Here is a 22,551-nt window from a genome sequence, read left to right as displayed (position 1 = left end):
CATTCCTGATTCCAGAATCTCATACTTTCTTCTGCTGGTGGTTTCCCACTTCCCTTAGAAAACACAAACACTAGGAACTGTTTCCAAATTCCTTCAAAATCATTTGATTTAGCTATACCTCTTCTCCATTTGATATTACTTGTTAATTTATCATTAATAGCTATATCCCATACTTCTTTATACCATTCTTCAATAGAATATTCCCCTTGAATCTTCCAGTTCCTAGCTACAATTAATCTTGCTGCAATCAACAAATTCGTTATCAGTTCCTTAATTTCCTTTTTACATTTAAAATCTTCTTCAAATAGTGATAGCAATGCAACTTTTGGTGTTCTTTCTATCTTCATTTCCACAATTTCTTCAATCCAGCCTGAATTCAAGGAATTTGATGAGGACTTGATTTATGAACAGTCAGAAATCCTGTCCTTTGCATATTTATAATGCCTTGTGTTGAACTCTAATAGCTTAGTAGCAGACTCAGTCAGATTTCTGAAAGCTATTTTTTAAAATAAAAGTGACAGAGGCAGACTATTGGTCACTTGTGGGAAGACAAACAAAGGCAGCAAAGGAATTAAAAATGAACATTTAATTAATGAATTCATTCTTCTGCTATGGGGTGGTATAGAAATAAAAACAACAACAACAAGTGGAGTTTATTTTTAAAGGGTCCCATTTAAGTTCAATGAAACAAAATAAATTGGCTACAATTAAGAAGACAAAACCTGCTTTCCCCCCACCCAAGAAATTGGAGTTACCATCTGAATGGTGTCCTGGGTTGTTGTTGTTGTTGAATTCTTTAAAACGTCTTTAAAATAATATGTAGAGCATGAGGACATAAAATTTGTTGGATGAAGTATTAACATTATGAAAAGTCTGTTATGCATATTTAGATTATTTTTGATACTTTAGAACAATATCAACAACAGATGTTTCTTTTATTTCTCACAACTTCTCAGAAAGAACAGCAGAGGGAGCTTTTGCAGCAATTGCAGTATGTGCAAAAATGTCCTAAAGTGAGGAACATAGTTTGTATTCAACAGGCTAACTTATTCCAGCATATAAAGGGACTTGGACAAGTCCAATAGGAGTCTCGCAGTGTGCTGCACTGCAGCACATCAAAGACTGAGTATCAAATACCCTCAAGTCATATGGCTTGGCTGATGGAGTCTGTAGGAATAGTGGTTTCATCTGTCATGGAATGCGCGTCCTTCTGTTTCTGAATTCTTGCTGATGATATCCAGGATCAAGGATTTCAACAAGTGTGTTGTTAGTTGTTTTTCATGAATTAGGATGAATCCTTCAGCAAATGCACCTCAACGTTACCATGGCCACTAACTGCATTCTACCACCTTCCAGAGTTTCAAGATAGAATTTTTCCAGCCCTACCTGGAGATGCTGGATACTGAACCTGGGACCTTCTGCATGTAATGTGTCTTACCGCTGAATGATGGTTCCTCCTTTAATATCCAGGTAAGTGTGAAAAGAAATGGCCCTTGAGTTATCCTGGTCCTAAGCTGTTCAGGGCTGTGGCCGCTAAAACCAACACCATGCATTGAACTTGGATATGGGATAGAAGTCATGTAGCATCTAAGGCCCTGTTCAGAAGACACGTTAAACTATGGCTATAACCATGGTGGATAAGCCAGAAAGCTGGGCTGTGTTCAGAAGACACCTAAAACCATGGCTTTAATCATGGTGAATAAAGCAAAAAGTCTTATTCACCGTGGTTAAAGCCATGGTTTAAGGTGTCTTCTGAATGGGCCCTAAAAGTCTATCTGACTAATGGAGAAATTCAAGAACCAAAATACATGTCCAGAAAAGCTATGATTAAATAAAGGCAGTCACATCAAATGTTCACTAAAAAAAAAAGAAGTTATAAAAAATGAAGTTGATCATTCACATACAGTCAGCATTGTTAAATTTCCTCTGGTGCTAACAAACAAGCACAACAGAAGAGGACTGTACATTGGCAAGGAGCCACTTTTCTTTTGCCTGCTGATTTGCAATTTGTGCTGCATAATCAGCCCAATGAATGAAAACATCAGCTCAGTCTACAGAAGAATGCTGATTGGTAAAAGAGAGGAAGATCAAATGAAGGTTATGAAATCTGCTAAAACACGTTATTTTTATTCAATGCCGTCACTCCTTAGAGAGTGGTAAAATATTTGACCTACTAGCCTCCGTGTCAGATCCATGCTCATCTCTTGCATAAGATTCTCTCTCTCTCTCTCTCTCTCTCTCTCACACACACACACACACACACACACGCACACACACACGACTATGAAGGACAACAAAAGAAACTCCTGTGGCATAAAGAGACAGTTGTCATTGCCTGGAACTAAGCCCATGAATCCAAGTACAACGGAAGTCACATCTTGAATGCAGTAATCACATATGGCTTGATATTGCCCATGTTCCAAGGACAAAGGAGGGTGGGGGAGAATGAAAGAATGCCAAAAGAAGGTTGGAATAACAGTGAAAGCAAGGAACACATCCTTCCATTTAAAATGCAGGGGAAAGGGGTAGGAAAGTAAATTCTCCTTACGAAACATTTAAGCCTTAGATACAGGCTAGGTTAAAGCTATGCTAGTCTTGTCTTCCTGCGCCTCCTCAGCTGTCCGTGCATATAAAATAAGTATTCCTTGGGGGTGGGAGACTGCTTTGTCAGAAAATGTGATTCAGTCCACTATTTTAAAAATCCCAGTAGGAAACAAAGAGATTTCTCCCAGATAAAGGACAACCCAGAGCTTCACTTGAAGCCAAAGCAGAAAGTCCTTTGCATGCAAGATGTATTTGAGAAAGCACTGTTATTTGGCATTATTTGTTTGTTACATTGTTTAAAAGATTTAATAATAAAATAATTACTGTAATGCTTTCATCGCATCTATAGTATATGGTTCTAGTAAGGGCAGCATAGATTCACTTTGCATATTACAGCAATAGAAGATTCCCTTTTGTCCATCTGCAGAGGGCATTTGCATGCCTGAAAACAAGTGGCAAACATGCACACAGGTGCCTCAGTCAGACATAATTAGTTGAGACTTCTTTTTAATGTGTTTTTAATGCCCTTCAAATGTTATGGAAAAGGCACAAGTAACCCATAGAGACAATGTACAAATCTGTCTTTAATGTAACTCAGGGCTAGGGGAAGAACATGGTAGTAGCGGATGCGGGGGGAAAAAGAGGGAGAGGGAAAAGTGGTCCAGGAAATCTTTATATAAGGTAGCTCCAAAGAGAAATATGGAGAAGAAGCTGATGCAACATTTACATTGGAAGCTGCTCCAGACACAGGAAATAGAACAAGTTGCGGACATTGGAGTAAGAAAAGGTAACAAGCTAGTAATTCATGGGGATTGGGTGGCTTCACATGACAAGGCAGTGGGTGGCTTCACATGACAAGAATAAGCTACGCAATGTGGGTTAGTTTTTGGAACAACCCATGGTGGACCCAAGAGATGATTGAGCTCACCATGGCTTGTTCTCCCCTTCCTTCCCCCTTGGTCCTCCACCAGGTATGTATACAAATCTCTTTGAATTTTTTTTAAATTTAATTTTCTGTTGTAGGTTTTCAGCAGTTCTGCAAGTGCACATTTGTGGCTCTCAAACTGTTTTGTATTGTCAATTTATTTTATTTATTACACTTATATACTGCCCCCTTAGCCAGGCCTCTCTGGGCGGTTTACAGAATGCCCTTGTGTGTTTCAGCTGTCAAAGGAACCAAGTGCAGTATGAAACATACAAGGAAATTGACCACGCATGACTGCATATAGGCTAATTTGTCAGCCCCTGACAGTGGCAGGAGAGGTAAAAAAGGACAAGATCACCTACTTAGCAAGGCGATCCACAGGGTTTTAAGTGTTTAACTGACACTTGTGAGTGCCCTGCTCCCATTTCACGCTTCCTTGAGTTCTAGCAAGTCCTTTTTGTGGCTCCCATTCGAAACAGTTGCTACCACGGCACTGTAAATGGCAATCATGAAAAGAAGGGAGCAGTTTTAGAAAACATGCCAACCCATCCTGTACAACAAGCCATGGGTTGTCAGGTTGGGTTGTTGCCCCCACATAATCCAACCTGAAGGAAGTGGTCTGGATTTGGTCAACAGGACAACCCACCGAACAAACCCAGTCAGTGAGAAGGCAAACAAAAGGAGAAGGAACTAAGACCAGAACTCCATGCTACAGTGACAAACAAAAGCTTCCTAAATACAGCCCTACTAGTTAACTGAGGCCATAGCTAGACGGGACGAAATCCCGGGGTGATCCCTGGGATCATCCCTGTTCATCCACACGATGCACAGGGGATCCTGGGATCAGGGAGGGATGATCCCTCCCTTGCCCCAGGATCTCACCCTCCCCTTTAGCCCTGGTTTTTCCACGGTCTTGGGCGGAATCCGAGACTGCGGAACGTGTGGCTGAGCACCGTGGGTTGACCCAGCTCCTTGCAATTCCTCGCGCCGTGCACAGGGTGCAGCACTCCTCAGGAGCACTACGCCCATTGGGGGTAGGGTGGGGGGAGCAGGGAAAATAATTTAAATAAAAAAAATACTTACCTACTACTTTAGTATTTTATTTATTTTATTTATTTTATAGTATTTTATTTATTTTATTTATTTTAATACTTACCTACTACTTTAGTACCTACTACTTTAGTATTTAGTATTTTAGTAAAAATACTAAAAAATACTTTAGTAAAAAATACTAAAGTGCATGAGCATTCATGTACTGCTGGCCCTTTAATAAAAAAATGGCGGGCGCAACACATCTCCTTCTGAGGTCATCGCACGTCGCGTGTAAACACAGGAGGGATCTCGCAATAAACACATCATGAAATCTTTCCTCCTCTGTCGCATGCTAACAGGGAGGTCTAGCTAAGGCCACAGATGCAGTAGTGGAAAGGTATTTGCAGGAAAGGATTAATGGGCTGGTATTTGATTCCTCCATAAGACTATTCTTCTTGGACCCCAGGTAGGAGGAAATCATTAAAAACAGCAGGCATGGGAAATGTTCTGCAAATGTCCCAGAAGCTGTATTAGCACTATGACAGAAACATGGGACTGGGAATAGGGCAGATCACACAGTAAAATTGTTTGTAGACTGTATTGCTTTGGACTAACAGTGAGGAGAATTGTATGATTAAGGGGTCATCCAAATAAAAGCTACCTCTTCTTCTTCTTCTGCACACAAAAAGCTAGCACTGGAAAAGGGGGTTGTAGCTTAGCCTTCTCTTGGACATCTTTCTTTTTTATGCATGGTTTTTTCACCCATGCATGATGATAAAAATAGTAAGTGGATCAAGTTCATTTTTAGTTGAATCTCTGTCAGTAACCCAATTTGTATCGATTTAAAACCCCTTCCACAATGTCACTTGTAAATTAACACTTCAAAAAACACCTCTAGACTATTACTATAATGCCTTTCTATCACTATATATGGGAAATATTTCACTTCAGACATCAGTGACAGCTGTACTGGATCCAAAGAGATGCATAATCACTGTCTGTCCCACCAAATAGACTCTGACCTAGAAGGAATATTCTCAGAAGAGGAGAGTGAGTCATTCCCACCTGCATGGAGCCTGCAGTCTCGTGGCTATGGAGGATGACCCACCACAGGCCCCAGTAGCCACAGGGGCAGGAAAGGTCACCACATCCTGCTAGGGAATCTGGGATTCCAGTCCAAGGAGGCAACTGGGAAATCTGATGCTCCATCACTAGTTATACATACCAGTTCCATATGTTCTGCCATTAGAAGAGACAGTGAACAGTCTGAGCTGAAGCCCAGACTGCATGGCAGGTAGAATAAGGTCTTTCATCTCTGAGCCCTACTTTAGAGGAGGGATCACAAACCCAAGGGCTGCACTGATGTTCAAGGAAAGGGTGGGATAGCAGAAGCAGACATAAAACCTTTCATCTGCTACCTGGACATTTGCAGGCATCAAAGCTTTCACTGGTGCAACATCTCTTCTGACCAGTTTCATGTCTTTAGTCTAGACTCCAGCTCTAGCTCCCTGACTGTGTAAACAACCCTGCTGTGTCAGCAACCTTGGCCTGAAATTGACCCTACACCTCCTGGATAGCTCTTTTTGTTCAAACCTTACAGCTCTCATACAGAATGACCAGGTTTGGATGACATGCTGCAGCTTGTCATGGGTTATTTAACCCATGATGAGCCATGATGTTTGTGGGCACCATGTTGCAGATCCAATCCAAACTCAGGGGTTGTCATGTTGTGCACACCTTTCAAACATGGGTTATGCAAGGGCTAAATAACCCTCAGATAACCTTAAAACAGACTGTTGGTTATGTGAGGTTGTTTAACCCTCACATAACCCACACTCATGGGTTCACATGACATAACAATACCCAAGCAGGAGCTGCATATTCAAAATGGTGGCCACACACAGCCCAGCCTCACCATAGATTAAATAACCCACGTTGGGCTTTTGTTTCATGCAAATAGTCCCAATGACTAATTGTGTGACCACAAGGGGCTTTGGAATTATGTTTCTCAATTATCAGCCCCTTTCCCCTATGCAACAGGTCAAAGAAGAGTTCCAAAGGCAATGATCTGGTTCGCACAATCACCATGGGTTAAACCAGTCATGGTAGTTTGTTTAAGCCATGGTGTGTGCTGGTTGCTACTTGCCTAATTAGCCCATGGGTTATTTGAGGGTTGTTTTCCCCTCCAAGAAGCCACGCTTTTTGAGTTCAGATGACACAACAACCCACACTCAGGTGGGTGACTAGGTAATAGCATCCAGCACACAATGTGACTTAAACAAGCTACCTTGGCTTGTTTTACTCAGAGTGATTATGAGAACTGGTCCATGTCATGAAATGGGGGAATGGGGTCCTGCTGATGAAAAAGAAATAGCCCCCCCACACACAATTCTTAGCCCTTTACCGGAACTTCTGCTCTCTGTAGCATTCTACAGGATTTAGACACTGGGGCTGTTCACATGTAACACTAAGCCATTGTGGGTTAATTGCCCTGCAGGGCTTAGTGAAGCCCACCGGCTGCCATTCTGAATATGCAAGCAATGGCAGTGCACTCGTAGCTTGCTGGTGTCATGGGTTGTTTGAAGGGGTAGACAACCCTCGAGTAATCCAAAGCTTATGTAAGGTTTATTTGTGGGTTGTCTACCCCCTCAAATAACCCATGATGCTGGGTTCACATGACATGGCAAACCACAGCAAGCAGGGACACCCGCAGGCGTCATGCAAAAAGGGTGCTTGTGGGCACCCAACACAACACAATAGCCCCTGCAGCTAAATTAAGCCATTGTTGTATCATATGAATTGGGTCACTGTGACTCCAGCAGTACAAAACTATTGTGGTACTTGCCACAGTTTTGCAAGAGGTTAGGCTTAGGGAAAAATTATCACATTACAAATGAACTTTGACTCTCCTAAATATATTACATGAAATTAAGTTCCACTGAGACCGATAGAACTTACTTCCAAGTACTGTGTTTGGTCTGAAGAGTTAAATTTACCATTTTAAAATCTGCTGTCCATATACTTCACAGATTGCTGGAAGTAATCCGCAAGTGAAACCCCCAGTTTATCCCATAGTTATGCTGGTGAGTAATCTACAATTGGTGATGGAAACTATCCTCCTTTATAAGGTCTGGTAAAAGCTAAGAAACTTGGGACATCCTTCCAAGAGATGAGAAAGTTACCCAAAAGAAACCTGAATAACTGTTACCACATTATATACCACTGGCCTTTAGTAGCTATAACATACCTGTTGGTTTGCAAGAGGTAGGTTATCAATTGACAATCTAAAATATATCAAGTCAACAGCTTGTGCAGTAAAGGGATGTGGAATTAAATTACATTGGAAAGCAACAAAGCTAATTGTGGGACGGACGCAAGAAATAAGAGATGACACAAGTGCTGGAATTAAACTGGGCCACTTTTATTCAAGATCTGCAAAGGGGGGTTCCCATTGGGCATCCAGCCAGGCCTGCGTTCAGGCCTTCCTAAGTGAAGGGGCGAGCTTTCCTGGCCCAGCGGGTGGCGCTCAGTTTCGCCGCCCTGCTGTCCCTCCCCTACGTGGGGTAGGGAGACCTTCCCTTGTCACCCCCAACCCATGCCCCACAGGCTCAAGGTGGGTGAGAGAGGTCGGCCTCAAAGGTCGTCCTTATCCCCCAGCTTGGCCACAAGGCTCAACACCGGGAGCCCTCGGGAGTCACCTATCACTGTAACAGTGCCTTGGAAGCTCACCATTATATTCCCTCTGGATGCCCCTTCTCTACCTGCCTGTAATTAGGTGACCAAATTAACTCGCAGCCAAATGGACCTAGTTATGCTCCCCCGATGTCTTACAGTGTGGAGTAGGCGAAACAACTCACGCCCAATTCAGAGCGTGAGCAAAAAATTCCTACTCGGCCCCCTAGTGGCAACCCATAGTACACACTGTCTACAGGGAGGGAGGGAGGGAGCCGCAGAAGCAAGAGGGCTTGGAGGGGTCAGGCACCTACTCTTGAAGGCCAAAGACCCTGCCCAGCCCCAGTGGCGGGAAATCCTGCCAATGCAGGATAGCCACGTCTCTTCCCTGCCCCGCCCACAAATCCCTCCCCATGCCCAGGCTTCGCCGGGCATGGCAGAATGGGCCTTCTGGGGTAAACACTTGAAGTCCCAATTTCACCTTGCAGTGATACAGTGGTACATGAGTAGCTCAAAGGAAGAAAAAGGCAAACTGCCTGGCTTCCTTCTTCAGCACACTTATTATTGTCTGTATCTGCAAAGGGACACTTACAAAAGAGTCTGTTCAATTTCAATTTGCAAGTGTGCTGCCCTGTCAGCACAACACACTGGAACAGTGTAGAAAAACAGAATGTGAAAATAGACTGTAAATGGAAAGGAGGCACACTGAGGTGACACCAGATTGGTGATGCCTGGGGGGACTGGACAAAGCTGGAAGAGAAGGACCCGAAGGAGGAAAGATGCAGGCAGCATGCGGCAAGAAGAATGAGCATAGTAACTAAATATAGACAAAATAGGATAGGACCGAAAAAGAACCAGAAGGCGAATGCTGCTCCAGATTGTGTAGAAACGCAGAACGACATAATTCTGTACTTAGTAGAATAGCTGCCAGAAAATTGAACAACAAGGTGTTTGGGAAATCTAAGTAAAGCAAAAGAATCTCTGTTAAGTTAGGAACTATTGGGCTTTGAGGATTTATTTTCCCTAGCATTCGTCTTGCTTACTCAGCCTGTCCTTTTTGTCACACGGTCAAGTGAGCTTCCCACAAGCATGCAACGTCAAGATCTTCATCCCTAAATTGGACTGAACCAATTTAGCCCAAATAAATGGGCACAGCTTACCCAAACTTACATTTTTTGGTTTTTTTAAATCCACTGATTCTGTTGGAGAAGTAAGCAAACTATTCTCACTGAAATTAATAGGAACTGAAAGAGTTAAATTTAGGTTGAATAGTGCCCAATGTTAAGATGGCACAAATGTTTAAGAGGTGGTTACCTCTGCACTGTAGGCATGCATAATTTAAAAATTGCTGTTATGTCTAAATCTGTCTATGTATCTACATCAGGGATGGGGAATGGATGGCTGTCCAGTTGTTTTTGGACTGCAACTACCATCAGCCTTGGCTAGTATAGCCAATGGTCAGGGATGCTGGAGTTGCAGTTCAACATCTGGAGGACCTCTTGTTTATCACTACTGATCTATCTTCCACACATACTGTATATCTCAGAATGTATAGAAGCTCTACCTGTTTCTTGTCTACAGTATGGGCAGAATAGCAAGCCAGAGCTCCAGCGTGGTTCTCGGAGATATGCTTGTTGAAACAATGTTAATAGCAAAATCAGAACTTCAGTGAAAGATGAATTTCCGACCTATCCCAGGCAAACAGGATCAAGGCTGAATAGGCATGATTAACGCTGTCTTGCAGAAAGGTTTTGATCAAGTTTATCATGCCCGATGAAAAAACAATGTGCAGGGAACTAAAAGAGGAGGAATGATTACTTGGCATGTATGAAATGTTGCTTCTTAAGTTTACGGGAAATTGCTGATACTGTAATTGTGTAGACTGGAACAAAGCTCTTCTGTATCTATGAGCCTTATGGGGCACAATGCAAACATTTTGTTTCAGCATTTAGAAAAAGCACATTTCCCTATATCTCCAGTGTTGTAGATCATCCTTTTATTAGTAGGAAGACTGGTTTCACTGTACCACTAGATGCAGAACATGAAACAATGGATAACATGTTGTGCATTGACTGAACAGAAGATTGAAATACTTGAAATCAATTCAATCCCCTCATACCTTTTTAACTTCAGGCCAAAAATTCTTCTGAATAGTTTTAATTCTGTTTCCATAGATATAAATATGTGTCCATTGTGTTTCAGCACACTGGGAGCTGAAAAACACACCCAATAATTCTCCTTAAGTTACAATCTGTTGTCTGATAATGCAAATCTACTGCGTTTGCAAAAGATGAAACGTTTTAGAGAAGAGATAAACTGGCCAAATGTCTTCAGTAGCTTGGAGGTGTATTTAAAATTCAACCATGATTAAATTAATTTTATTGTTGTTGGTCATCCTAATGCTTGCTGACATTCAGTTAATCTTATTCACACTGTATTAAGCCTCAGCAAAATATATTAATACATTCATATTGTGAATTCAAGGGATGCTGATTCACTGAAAGAAGAAAATACTTGCTATTCTGATCCCATATGAAGAAATATCCTGAGCTAAGAAATACAAAATGTTTTCGGGCCTATGCAGATAAAATGGCTGCAAAGCAAAGGCTGCTTTTTATATCCCTTTAAACTCTGTCCTCTTATCTAAATAAACATCAGCCATAATATCAAGGGTTCATTCAACTATATATCCTCAACATGATATATGTCATCAATTGCCAGCAGGATCCTTCTGCTGTTTACACAAGCCAAATAGGTCAGTCTCTATGCAAGATAAGAAGCTGACACAAATTAAGACATTAAAAATTGCAACATTCAGAAACTGGGGAGAAAGTATTTCCCTCTGCTGCTAACCTTAAGTCACCATACTATAAGGAAAAGATTTCAAAGAAGTGCCCCAGCATGAAGCTGCTGAGTTAGAATTGATTGGCAAATTTGATACTGGGGAAATATTGGGTCGAGGAGTAGCTTTCTCCTTATACTTCTTTCTCCCTTTCTCTCTAACTTTTGGCTATGCTGATTAACCACCTACTAACTTGAACAATGACACCTACACGGGTTAGATCTTGTATTAATTTGAGATCTGCCTTCAGGATGGGTGGGGGAGGGGGTAAGCAATAATTTTGGAGTGACACAACCATAAGGCATCCACACTTCCTACTGCATGGAACAAAAAATTAACCACAGAGCCACAAGGGCAGAAGAGAAGTTTATGATGGGGCCTTTGTAGTCTCTAGGAGCCTAATCCATCACACACACACACTTGCCATGCATAGGACGATCCCAGCTATACTGAACAGCACAGATTTCTGAGATAAGTGCCCCCATGTTCAATCCCTGGCTGCAGACAACTGGGGGGAAAGGCTGGCAAGCACTACATACACGCACCAGTGTACCACTGTTGTGTAAGGGCCATCAGTGGTCTCATTCAGGTAACTTTCTGCCTGAATTGGGCTTCTAGGTGCCTTTAATTTTACACAGACCCCTTCACCCCAGCTAGACTCACCTTCCTCATGTTTCTTTTATTGATTGCTGAGCCTCACTATTCATTTCCCTGCCTCTGCTTCATATAACTCAACTGTTTGGTTTATCACACAAATAGTAATTGGGGAGGCAGGAAGATAGTGAGCAGTGCTGAAGCCCACCCAGTCATTCTTACTAATGCTTCAGCAGCTAGAGATGCCAAGGGACCTGCAGATTCTCAGCTGTGTCTCTGTGTGGCTCCCCCCCCTTGGCTCCCCATCCTTGGGTGCATGTCCCATCTTGAGGAGAGCAGAGGTGAAGAACAACCAGGGTGCTGGTGCTTCCCTATCTGCTAATCCTCTTTAGGACAGACATATAGCTGCAACAGCCAATGCTTTTATTAAATAGTGTCAAGACTGGTGTGAGTTCTGAAGCAACCCAGAAGACTAAATTGGGCGTCCTTTTGTTCTGGGGCTGTGGGCACTGTATCTGAGAAAGTTGCCTGATTGGGAAAGGAACAACAGGTGCTCCTGTCCTCACCACTTCATCTCCACTGGTGCTACTGATGCATCTGATATTTTTCAGCCTGTCATATACTCTGCAAAGGCACAGGAGCCCAACTAGAACATAGGGCCAGCTATCTTCCCGCTGCTGTTAATCACTGCTTTTGTTGTGGGCCTCACTTGTGATCTGCATGGCACTGGGGCGGGAAAGATGCATGCCTCCACACATGTTGAAAGTCTGCGAAGAGACAAAATAAACATAGAGGCATTGATAAGTCATTAATAGCTGCTGCAATGGATAATTCCTGTGACTAGAGGTTCATTAGGAACTGGAGAATGAGTATTTGAGAAAGAGTAATGCCACCTAGTGCTCTCTCATTCTTCACACCTCAGCACAGCTCCAAACTCTCTGGATTCCCCCTAGTATCTACTTTGGAAGATTCCCTGGTTGGGGGAGATAAGATCATCAAGCTAATGCTGACCCATCAAATAGAAGAAACTGCATTGGAATTCTGCTTGCTATTTCTGTTCACTCTGCCCCATCTACTCAAGGCCTCATCCTTCAAGAGAATATATTGTGGGTGTTTGGCAATGGGAGGGAATGGGATGCCTGGTGTTCACCAGCAAAGGAGGATGTGCTCCCCTTTGTCTTCAACAATGTGTAGTGGGAGCTCATATCCATTGGGGAGTTTGTGACCAACAGGGAGCATTGGTCCTCCCTGTAGTATAAGGGATGGTTGCAAAGCTTGTACAGTTTCCCTTAATTTCAGTGGGGAAAGAGGGAATGGGTGTGTGGGTGTTCTGCATACCCATCTCCTTTCTTGGAAGACTTTGGGGAAGGATGGATGAAGAACATGCAGGAGTTCCGTTTTAAAACAGTGTCTTCAGCTGTAGGGATCCCTCTTGCTTGCTTACCCATGTGTGCTGTTCTATACTTCCATTCCCAATTGTAGCAGTAGAGTTTGGATCCTGGTGGATTTGTGCTTGGAGTCCTGAGAAGTGCTAGTAATCTGATTTTCCAAAATGTGCTACTAGCATTGACTTCTTTTCAGCAGAGCTCACTTGTGTGCTCTAAGTTCTCTAGACATGAAAGAGTCACTTGTTCCACATGTTGCACACATTGATATTTGAAATGTACATGGTCAGGAATTCTGGGAGTTGTAGTCTAAATCATCTGGATAGTGCCAGGTTGGGGAAGGCTATTTTCATGCATGATATAAAATACCTCTTTATAGTGATTTCCCCCTTCCCCCTCTCTCCATCTAAAATATAAGTTGTGAACCCCTTAGGCAGGAACCTCTTTTTGTTGTTTTACTTTTTATAAAAGGATCTTGTAAACCTTAGATGCTACATAAATAATAATAAAAATACTGATAAGAAGGGGAAAGAGTTGTATTATTACTTATATTAAGAATGATTATGCATTTATACTTCCTTCAGATATCTTTTCTGACTGCAAATCCTTCACTGGATGACCATAGCCTAACCTTTCCTAACATTTAACACTCTTTCCCTATCAACTTTCTCATATCCATACTCACAAATTCAGCATATTGCTACCACTGAATAAATGAAGCAGTTACAATTCTGAGACAAGACAATACTTTGCAAAATGAACAGTCATAAACAAAAAAGAAAAACAGACTACCTCATTGACATAGCAATACCTAATGACAGAAATGTTGCAGAAAATGAAGGGGGGGGGAAGAGAAAAATGTAAACTACTGGTTATGGTTAAAAAAAACATGGCAACAGGAAAAAGTTACAATTATTCCATTAGTCACATCAGTCAACTGCATCACATCAATTCCCTCCACCCTGAAAACCTTCAGAAACTAGGCCTACCAAAATACATCCACACCAACATCCAGAAAGCACTCATACTTAAAACTTGTTCAATAGTCAGGAAAATTCTGAATCAGTAAAAGACAGCATGACTTGGCAAAGCCTGTCATGTTCATCTAGAAAAAAATACCATGAGCAAGGAGAGAGAAAATAATGATGATGATGGCAACCCTGTTAATATTTTTTAAAGATTTTTTTTAAAGGATCAACAATTATCAGAAATTGTTACAAAATATACCAATTATATGAAAGCAAATTGGAAAGAAAGGTCTATGGGTCAAAATGCATTATTAAAAAATGAATTACTACTCTTCTAGCACCAGCTAGAAACCCACTTCTTCCTCTGCTCTATGGAGCAAGTATGAAACTCACTTCCTTTGCAGTATGGAGCAAGCAAGTTAGTCAAACCACATACCATAGAGGATGGCTAAAAACAACTATCTATGTTTTGGGAAAGAATTTTCTTCATGACACAAAATTCCTGATCCCAAGTATGATGATCCAGGAAACGTTTTTTAGGAAATCTCACTCATATTGGCATAGGTTGAAATATTTTGCTGGTCAGAATATTCATCAGTAGAATGCCAATGGAAATACCTTAATGGGAGACTTGCCAGTGAAATACTGTAGCAAGGCAGTTGTAAAGTTCCACCATCCCTTCAAAGACCCTGGAATGATGTTGTGCAGCCCAGACCACACATATTTACTCAGCATTAATTCCCATAGAGTTCAATGAGATTTACTCCAAGGGTTCCAACTATGTGTACATAGGATTGCTGCCACTTATTGTTATCACCACTCACTCTCAGTTTCCATTTGCAAAAGAATAGTAATAACTCCCATTCCAGACAGAAGGTTCCTGACATGTGAGGCTAAAGTGCAAAAGGATGAGTTGGCAGAGGGTAACATTTCAATAGGAAAGTTGGGTTGCAATCCAATTACACTTCCCTCACTGAACATAGGTGGGACTTACTTCTGTGTAAACATACTCCACCGCCCCCCTTCCTCAGCCTCCTTCTCTTTTTGTTAAGCATAGTCAGTCAGGCCAGCCCAGTCACAAAATGCATCAGACTTCGGCCTCCTCTTCCTCCCCACTAGAACCCATTCACTCACTCACTGTCCTAGCATAAAGCCTTTATGACAAGGTGGAAGTCTTTGAGCATGCATGCATGAAGGCACAAACAGCGACAGCCCTGTTTCCACATGCCTATGAATTTAAGGTCATGGCAGCTCTGTTTTTACTATATCTACAGCTGCAAACTACAGCAGCCATAAAGGGCCATTCCTCTTTATGGCCACTATAGTTTGCAGCCATAGATATAGGAAAAATTGAGAACTGCCATGACCTTAACTTCATAGGCCCTTTGGGTGGGTAGGGCTGAAAAAAATTCAGATTTTACTTCAAATTACAAAAATCCCCCCCCCCCCTGGACTTGTTAGGAAAATTCCTAATAGATCTGGATTTTCCTGTCATTTGGTCACTCTACCAAGAGGGAAAAAACATCTTGTGGGTCAAGACAGGATAGCAGGCAGTGGAGGCAGTTCCTTATAAGATGAGAAAGACTCCTGATGGTTTGTAAAGGGAAGACACGGCCAGCATGGTGAACTACACCATGGGCCTTGCTAGATGCCGGATAAGCCGGCAGGGAAGCGGGGCGACGGCGCGCTAACTTTAGCGCGCACCGCCCCGCCTCATACACGCACGATGTGCAGGGACTCCGGAAGCCCTGCAGCGTCGGCCATGGTTTTTTTTTGTTGTTGTTAAAGGGGCCACGTGCGCCCCGAAGACGCCGGACAAGGTAAGTGGGTTTTTTTTTAAAAAAAATTATCCTTCCCTCGCCCCATCCCGTCCCCGGCTGTCCTTCCCTCACCCCCATCCCGTCCCCGGCTGTCCTATGAGCGCTGTGCCCAGTCCGTGGCTTTTCCCAGCTACTTGATGTTCCGCAGCCCTGGCCTCAGGCCAGGGCTGCGGAAAAGGCGCGCCATAAGTGAATTCATTTATGGCACATTAAGGGAGGTCTCAGCGCGCCCTGACCCCGGATTCCCTTGTGCGTCATCTGGATGCACAGCAGGGAAACCGGGCCTCACAGCGCACTAAGACCTCGTCTAGCAAGGCCCCATGTCTCTGCCAACATCACCATGCTTTACAGCATATTCTCTTCACAATTGGGGGAAGTTAGTTCACGGAAGTCTTCCACCATTTGCTACCCCCCTGGCTGCCAAGGTGTGTTCTGTGTTCCTTGGGGAATAGGGCTGGGGTAGCATGCAGCAGGGGGGTATGTATGTGAAGGAAGGAAAGAGAGTGAGAGTTCAGAACCAAAGTGGGTGTAGCCTGCTCATAGAGAATTCCAGTACGGTGCTTACATACAGTAGCCAAATACCAGTGCTCTAGTTCTTGCAACATATGGCTTCTCATTTGAGGAAAGAGTAGAACTTATTTCTCCCTCAGAATGAAGGCATTCCATGTTCCCCTATGCAGGTATTTATTAAAGATCAGATAAGAAATGATAATGCATTGTAAAAGCTAGTCTAAGTGGATGGCTTGGGGCTTCCAAATGAAGGCTTGGTATTCCGGACACTGGTCTGAGACAAATGTTTTAATTTTGGTTAGTAACTATGCGAGAACTGATGCAGTCAGTAGAGTTTCAAATATTACCATTTCAAAGTTTCTTAATGTGTGCAGCACAAGGTCCACAGGCTACCAGTTTTCATAATGCTAAAGCACTTCTTCCGGTCTATTTCATGACTTGTTCATCTCAGCACCAGAGTAAAAGACTGACTATGCATCAGTCCTCAAAGGTAACCTCAGCAATCTTGATCTGCATCACAAGAGAACAGCTTGAAGGAACAAGAGTACAGATTTCTGTGCTGTTTCTATCCTACAGGTGGGGAGTGCTTTAAATTCATCACTCCCTCTGAGCTGTATGCCTGCTACAGAGGCACCATTATAAATGTCACATTGTCAGAGATATGCTGACGTAGTAGTGGTGTCTGGAAATTCTAAAGAACTGCACAGAACAGAGAAGAATAAGCAGCAGAGCTCATAAAGTGTTGAGGGAGCAAAATGTTTTCTGTTAAAGAATGTAAAAGTGTTGTGTGGATTATATTATCCCCTAAAGCAGCTCTTTTACAGTACTTTGATGTTTCTATAAGCAGAGCTTTGTGGCAGTAATAGGTGTGTAAGCTAAAATCTTATGCCCCTTAGAATTGGCATGGCAAATATTTAAATGTATTAAACATCACCTCTCCTTGTATCGTCAGAAGATTGAATACCTATTGGATGTTTGATCTACCTGTGTTATAGCATCAAGGATGCCAGGTTTCAGCAAGGGTTCTCACAATTTGCATAATACTGAAGATCCACCTTTATCACCTTCTCCCATCACAGTTTTGCAGTGAAGGGAGAAGCTGCACCTGGTGGAATGTTCTCCTCTGTGCAAGTCTGAAATCTACAGGAACCCCTCTGCAGGTCTGTATCTAGAAACCCAAGTACTGCCTAATCCTCCTATGTACCTCCTTTGCATAGACATGCACTTCTTCTGTTCACACAAGAGCATAAGCAAAGCCCTATTGGTTCAGACCAAAGCATTCTGTTCCCCATAGCAGCCAACCAGAAGCTTCCAGGGAGACCATAATCATAGCATGAGGACAACAGCCCTATTGCTGCATTGCCTTCTAGCAACTTGTATTCTGACGTGTACATGGAGGTTCCATATATCCACTATGGCAAATAGCCACTGATAGAACTATCGCCCATGAATTTGTTCTAATTCCTTTTAAAGTCGTTAGCTAGTGGTGTTCTCCACATCTTATGACAGCAAAGAATTCCATGAATAAATTAAATATTCTGTTCTGTTCTGACATCAGAATTTTACAATATGTTTTGCTGCCTATTTTATGGAATGATTTATTGTTGCTGTTTAAGTAATTATTTGTAAGCAGGCTTGTAACTTATATGGCAAAAGACACTCTAGAAGTGATGATAATGACACTGCCAGTGTGTATGGAACTTTACTGAATACAGAAGGACAGGTCCCTGTACTAAGAAGCTGACAATCTAACATTTGAAACAACGGAGGGGAGGGAAAGGAAAGGAAGAATAAAGAGCAAATGAATATGTGGTTATTTTAGTGACATGTATTTAGGCCAGTCTCCCACACATAGTACCTTCCAATAGGGGATGTTGGATAAATCTGCAATGGAATCAAATGAGTCTGGATTTCTATGAATCTGGCCAATGGATTCTGGAACAAACTGGTGTTTCCCAGATCACATGGATTCTGCAAACTTTCCAGGATTTTAAACAAATTTAACAGTAGAAAAATACATTGCATTAAAAAAAACCCAACAAAAAATGTGCATCTCCCCCTTTGGCAAAGCATAAAACATGCATTTAGGGGATTTGGATGTGGGGTTGGGGAATTTACACATTTTCGCAAGTGCAAATTTGTGCAGTGGTGTATTTGTGCAAAATCAGGAAATCAGAAAAATTCCAATTCCATCAATAAATGGATGACGGAATGAAAGGCACCTGACAATCCATGAAATACAGATGGAACGGATTTTGCAAAATCCGTACATCCCTACCCTACAGATGTGCTGGACTACAACTCCAGTCATCACAAATAGCAACAGTTCAACACATCTGGAGGAAACATTACAATATCTGGAATTGTTTAGCTTAAAAAAAAGTAAAATAAGGGGAGACATGATAAAGGTGTACAAAAATATGCATGGTGCAACAAAAGTAGATATGGAGAAATGCTGGAGTAGATGGACCTTGGTCTGATCCAGCACGGTTTGTCTTATGTTCTTATGAGGGTGCCAAGTTGGGAAGTCTGATTTAGGCTTTATTAGGCTCTTTTGTCATAAGGATACAAAGAAGTAGCCAAATTCATTATGCTGCAGCATCTTGTCAACATTCTGAAGATAGGTTTGGGCACATGGATGCAAAGTATGGGACATTCCAAACCATGAGACAACTTTCCAAATCCATACACAAGCACAAACTTTGCACACCAGGACCAACTCCCAAACTTTTTGCAACCAGTGGTTGCAACCAGATGTCCCCCACCCCCCATACAAAAAGGAACCTACCTTTTGAGTCCATGTATACCACAATTGGCCTCTGTTCCATATGATGTGAACACAGTAAAAAAAACCAAAGGACTGCTTTCCTCTCACACATTAAAGGACAAATACTTGTACCTATGAATTCTCTAATGAAACATTCCTTTGAGCCTGATAATACTTACTTGGCATATAGATATAAATATACATTATTTTAGTAATTGTTACAGCAACACTGTAAGATAAGTCAGTTTGCTGTCCTTACACTACAGATGGAAGGGCTGAGAGCCAGGAGCATGCATAAGGCTACCTAGAAAGCTCATGGCGGAGTTGAGATCTGAGCTAGGGACTGTCTGGGTCACAGCTCACTCCTTAGCTTCTATATTACACCTGTCCCTTTAGCAGCTCAAGGGCAAAATGGCTCTGTACATTTTTATTTATTTATTTATTTATTTATTACATTTTTATACCGCCCAATAGCCAAAGCAGGTTAATAATGTATACTGCCAATAATACATAATTAAGGCCCTACTATTTAATAATCATTCACATATATGGAGCAGGGGGGAAAGAGTTGCAACTGGATATCACAATTCTTTCCTTTTCCTGGATGTTGTTTTCTCCTTGATAACAATCCCCCTTGCGTCTTACCTACATTCAAGATGTTGGGATATTCACCTAGGGAAGTATAGTGGATGCTAACACACCCAAATATTTACTCTGGAATACTACCAATAAGAGAGAAAAACTCTGTTCAGGCATTCATCCATGTAGACCTGAATGAACAGAAGACCAGAATTGTGCTCCCTAGTCCTGACCCCATCTTCTATGTAAACCTATGAACAAAGCCTACACGATATATAATTCATACACATGTAGGGTCTATTCACAAGCCCTTTACAGAATTCTAACAGTGGGCATCATCAGACAAATGTTTTATTGCATGCTCGTTACTGGGGACTCACTGATTTTCACGAGTCCCTCTCATGATGTTGTCTGCATCCTGCGCACCTCCCACCCCTTCTAGCTTTCTTCATGTGACCAAAAAACCCTACCCCAGTAAGTCTGACTTAAGTTTTGAGGTGGAAGTTGCTGCTATCTCCTGCTGAGTGCAGAAGAAGCAGCAAGATCAAATGTGCCACGTGCACATTGTTTACTTCCTCTTTCAAAAGAGGAAGTAATGAGGGACAAACACACAGGTGGAGAAGCGATGGTAAGGAAACGTGATTTCGCCCCGTGTGATGATGCTCAGTATGTTGGGGAGGGGGAAGCATTGTTATAGTGTTTGTTTGTACACCAGAAGTGACTGTATGTGCACAGGGCTCACGTCTGATGTTCAAACAAGTTTGGGTGGCATCTACCACCATGATGCACACATTATTATTATTTATTTATTTATTTATTTATTTCACGCTTCTCCCTCTAGATCGAGGCAGGGAACAACACTAAAAAATATATAATACATAACATTAATAAAATATAATACATAATAAAATATAATACATTCATTCTACACTGTTAGAACTCTTGGGCAAATATGTGGAAATCAGAGAAAGGGCCACAAGAACAATCTTATTTCCCCTCTTTCATTCATTCATTTCTACATGGATAAAGGCATGAGTGTAAGTGACTTGTGTAAATAGAAGATTAAATGCCATGTTCAGAATTTGGAAGGCAGGAGCCAAGAAGAAGCGTCATCTCACTGTGTGTTTCCAGCCAAGTTATCCCACTCATCACTGAAAATCAACAAAGAAACTTGTCACACCTTAAATAGCAATCCGTAAATTATGGCATATGCTTTCATGGACTAGAACAGAGGTGGGCAGAAGGTAGATCTCCAGATGTTTTGGACATCAACTCTCAGCATTCCTGACAGTGGAGGCTGTTGGGGCTCCGATTTTGATGAGGCTGTAATTCCATTCAGGGTTTTAGTGAGAACCAGCCAAAACTCTAAAGGAGCTGTCCAAGGTGCTGAACCTTCTCCCCAAGTTGAGTCCAGCATTTTAGATAGTTCCTTTAGACTTCTGAATGGTTCTGACTGAAACCCAGAATGGAATCACAACCCCACCAAATTTGGAGCCACTAGCCTCCACTGATTCCTGATCACTAGCTATACCATCAGGGGCTTACGGGAGTTGAAGTCCAAAACATCTGGGGATCTACTTTTTCCCACCCTTGGTCTGGAGTCCACTTCATCAGATCTGATGGAAGCCGGCTCTGGTCCACTAAAGCTTATCCCATAACAAAAAATCTTCAAAGCGTCTCAAGATAATGCTAGTTTTGCTGCACCAGACAAAGCTATCCTCCTGGAAGTTTGGAAAGAAAGAGCGAGGGAGAGAGAAAGAGGGAGAGAGGAGCGCTGAGGCAAGGCAAAGGGCAGGGCAGGGAAGGTGCGGGACGTGGCAAGGGTGCGAGGTGCGACTACCTCCATGCCCAGCTTCTGCTTCAGCACCAGGGCGGCGCACAGGTAGCCGGCGCGGCCCACGAAGAGCTCGTCGGAGCCGCACTCCAGGAAGGTGATGGGGACGCACAGCTCGCACAGCTCGCGGAACTTGCCCAGCGGCCTGGCCCAGTCCGGCAGCCCGAGCGCCTGGTAGACCAGCGTGGCCACGGCATACACGCCCGCGCCGCCCAGCAGGAAGGCGGCGCGGGTGTCGGCGTCGGCCTCGCCCCAGTCCTCCTCGTAGCGCACGCAGGCGTCGACTAGCTGCTTGGCCGCCCGCAGATAGGAGTCCCGCGCCTGGGCGAAGTACGGGCTCTGCGCTACGTGGTAAAGCATGTAGGCCACGCCGGCCACGCCGCCGTAAACCCCGCCTTGGCAGCCGCCCAGGCCGCCCGCCGCCTCGCCGCCGCTCAGCGCCGGCACCTCCTTGAGGATGCGGTCGATGGTGGCCGTCACCAAGGGCGTCACCGCCTCCTTGCACTGCCCGGCCAGCAGGCTGCCCTTGTAGTCATCGAAGCGGTTGGCGAAGCAGCGCTTGCTCTCCATGCTCGGGGCGGCCCGGGAGCGCGGGCGCGGGCGCGGGCCCGACGCCGGACGAGCCTCGCCGGGCTCCACAAGCTCGCCTTGGCCGCTCGCTCGCCCACCCGCTCGACACCGGGAGATGTTCTGAGGAGAAGCTGCTGCTCGCTGTGCGGTTGGGCACGGACTGCCTTACTCAAGAGCCGAGCGGGAGGAGGTGTGCCAGCAGCCAACTCCTCTCTCGCCCCTGCTGAAGCCAAGAAAGGAGAGAGCCCAGGGCAAGGCAAAGAACCCGTCGGTCACATCGAGCGTCGCCTTCCCCAGCCCAAAGCAAGGCTGTTTCGCTTCACAAGGACGTTTCGCATCCTTCTCTCTCTCCCGCCAGTCTTGGCTGAAATATCTGCAAAAGACAACAACAGCCCTGCTGCTGCTGCTGCTGCTGCTGCTACCTCTGGCAGCCGCTCAGCTCATGGGAGCAACAGCAGCAGCTGTCAGGAATATTGCCCCTGTTGAGAACGGACGGACGTCCTCCTCCT

General features: G+C 43.5%; 1 protein-coding gene across 1 annotated transcript in view; it reads right to left on the bottom strand.

The window, feature by feature from the left end:
* Window positions 1-22,042, bottom strand: part of LANCL3 (LanC like family member 3) — a 32,208-nt gene extending 10,166 nt beyond the window's left edge. Inside the window, exon 1 of the mRNA XM_063126519.1 lies at window positions 21,479-22,042. Coding sequence (XP_062982589.1) covers window positions 21,479-22,042 — 564 coding nt within the window. The remainder of the gene's footprint in view (window positions 1-21,478) is intronic.
* Between the last annotated feature and the right edge of the window lie 509 nt (window positions 22,043-22,551).

This window comes from Elgaria multicarinata, chromosome 5 (assembly GCF_023053635.1).
Source record: "Elgaria multicarinata webbii isolate HBS135686 ecotype San Diego chromosome 5, rElgMul1.1.pri, whole genome shotgun sequence".
Lineage (NCBI taxonomy): Eukaryota > Metazoa > Chordata > Lepidosauria > Squamata > Anguidae > Elgaria > Elgaria multicarinata.
Note: the sequence above shows the minus strand (reverse complement) of the source record. Positions and strands in the feature narration are given on the sequence as shown.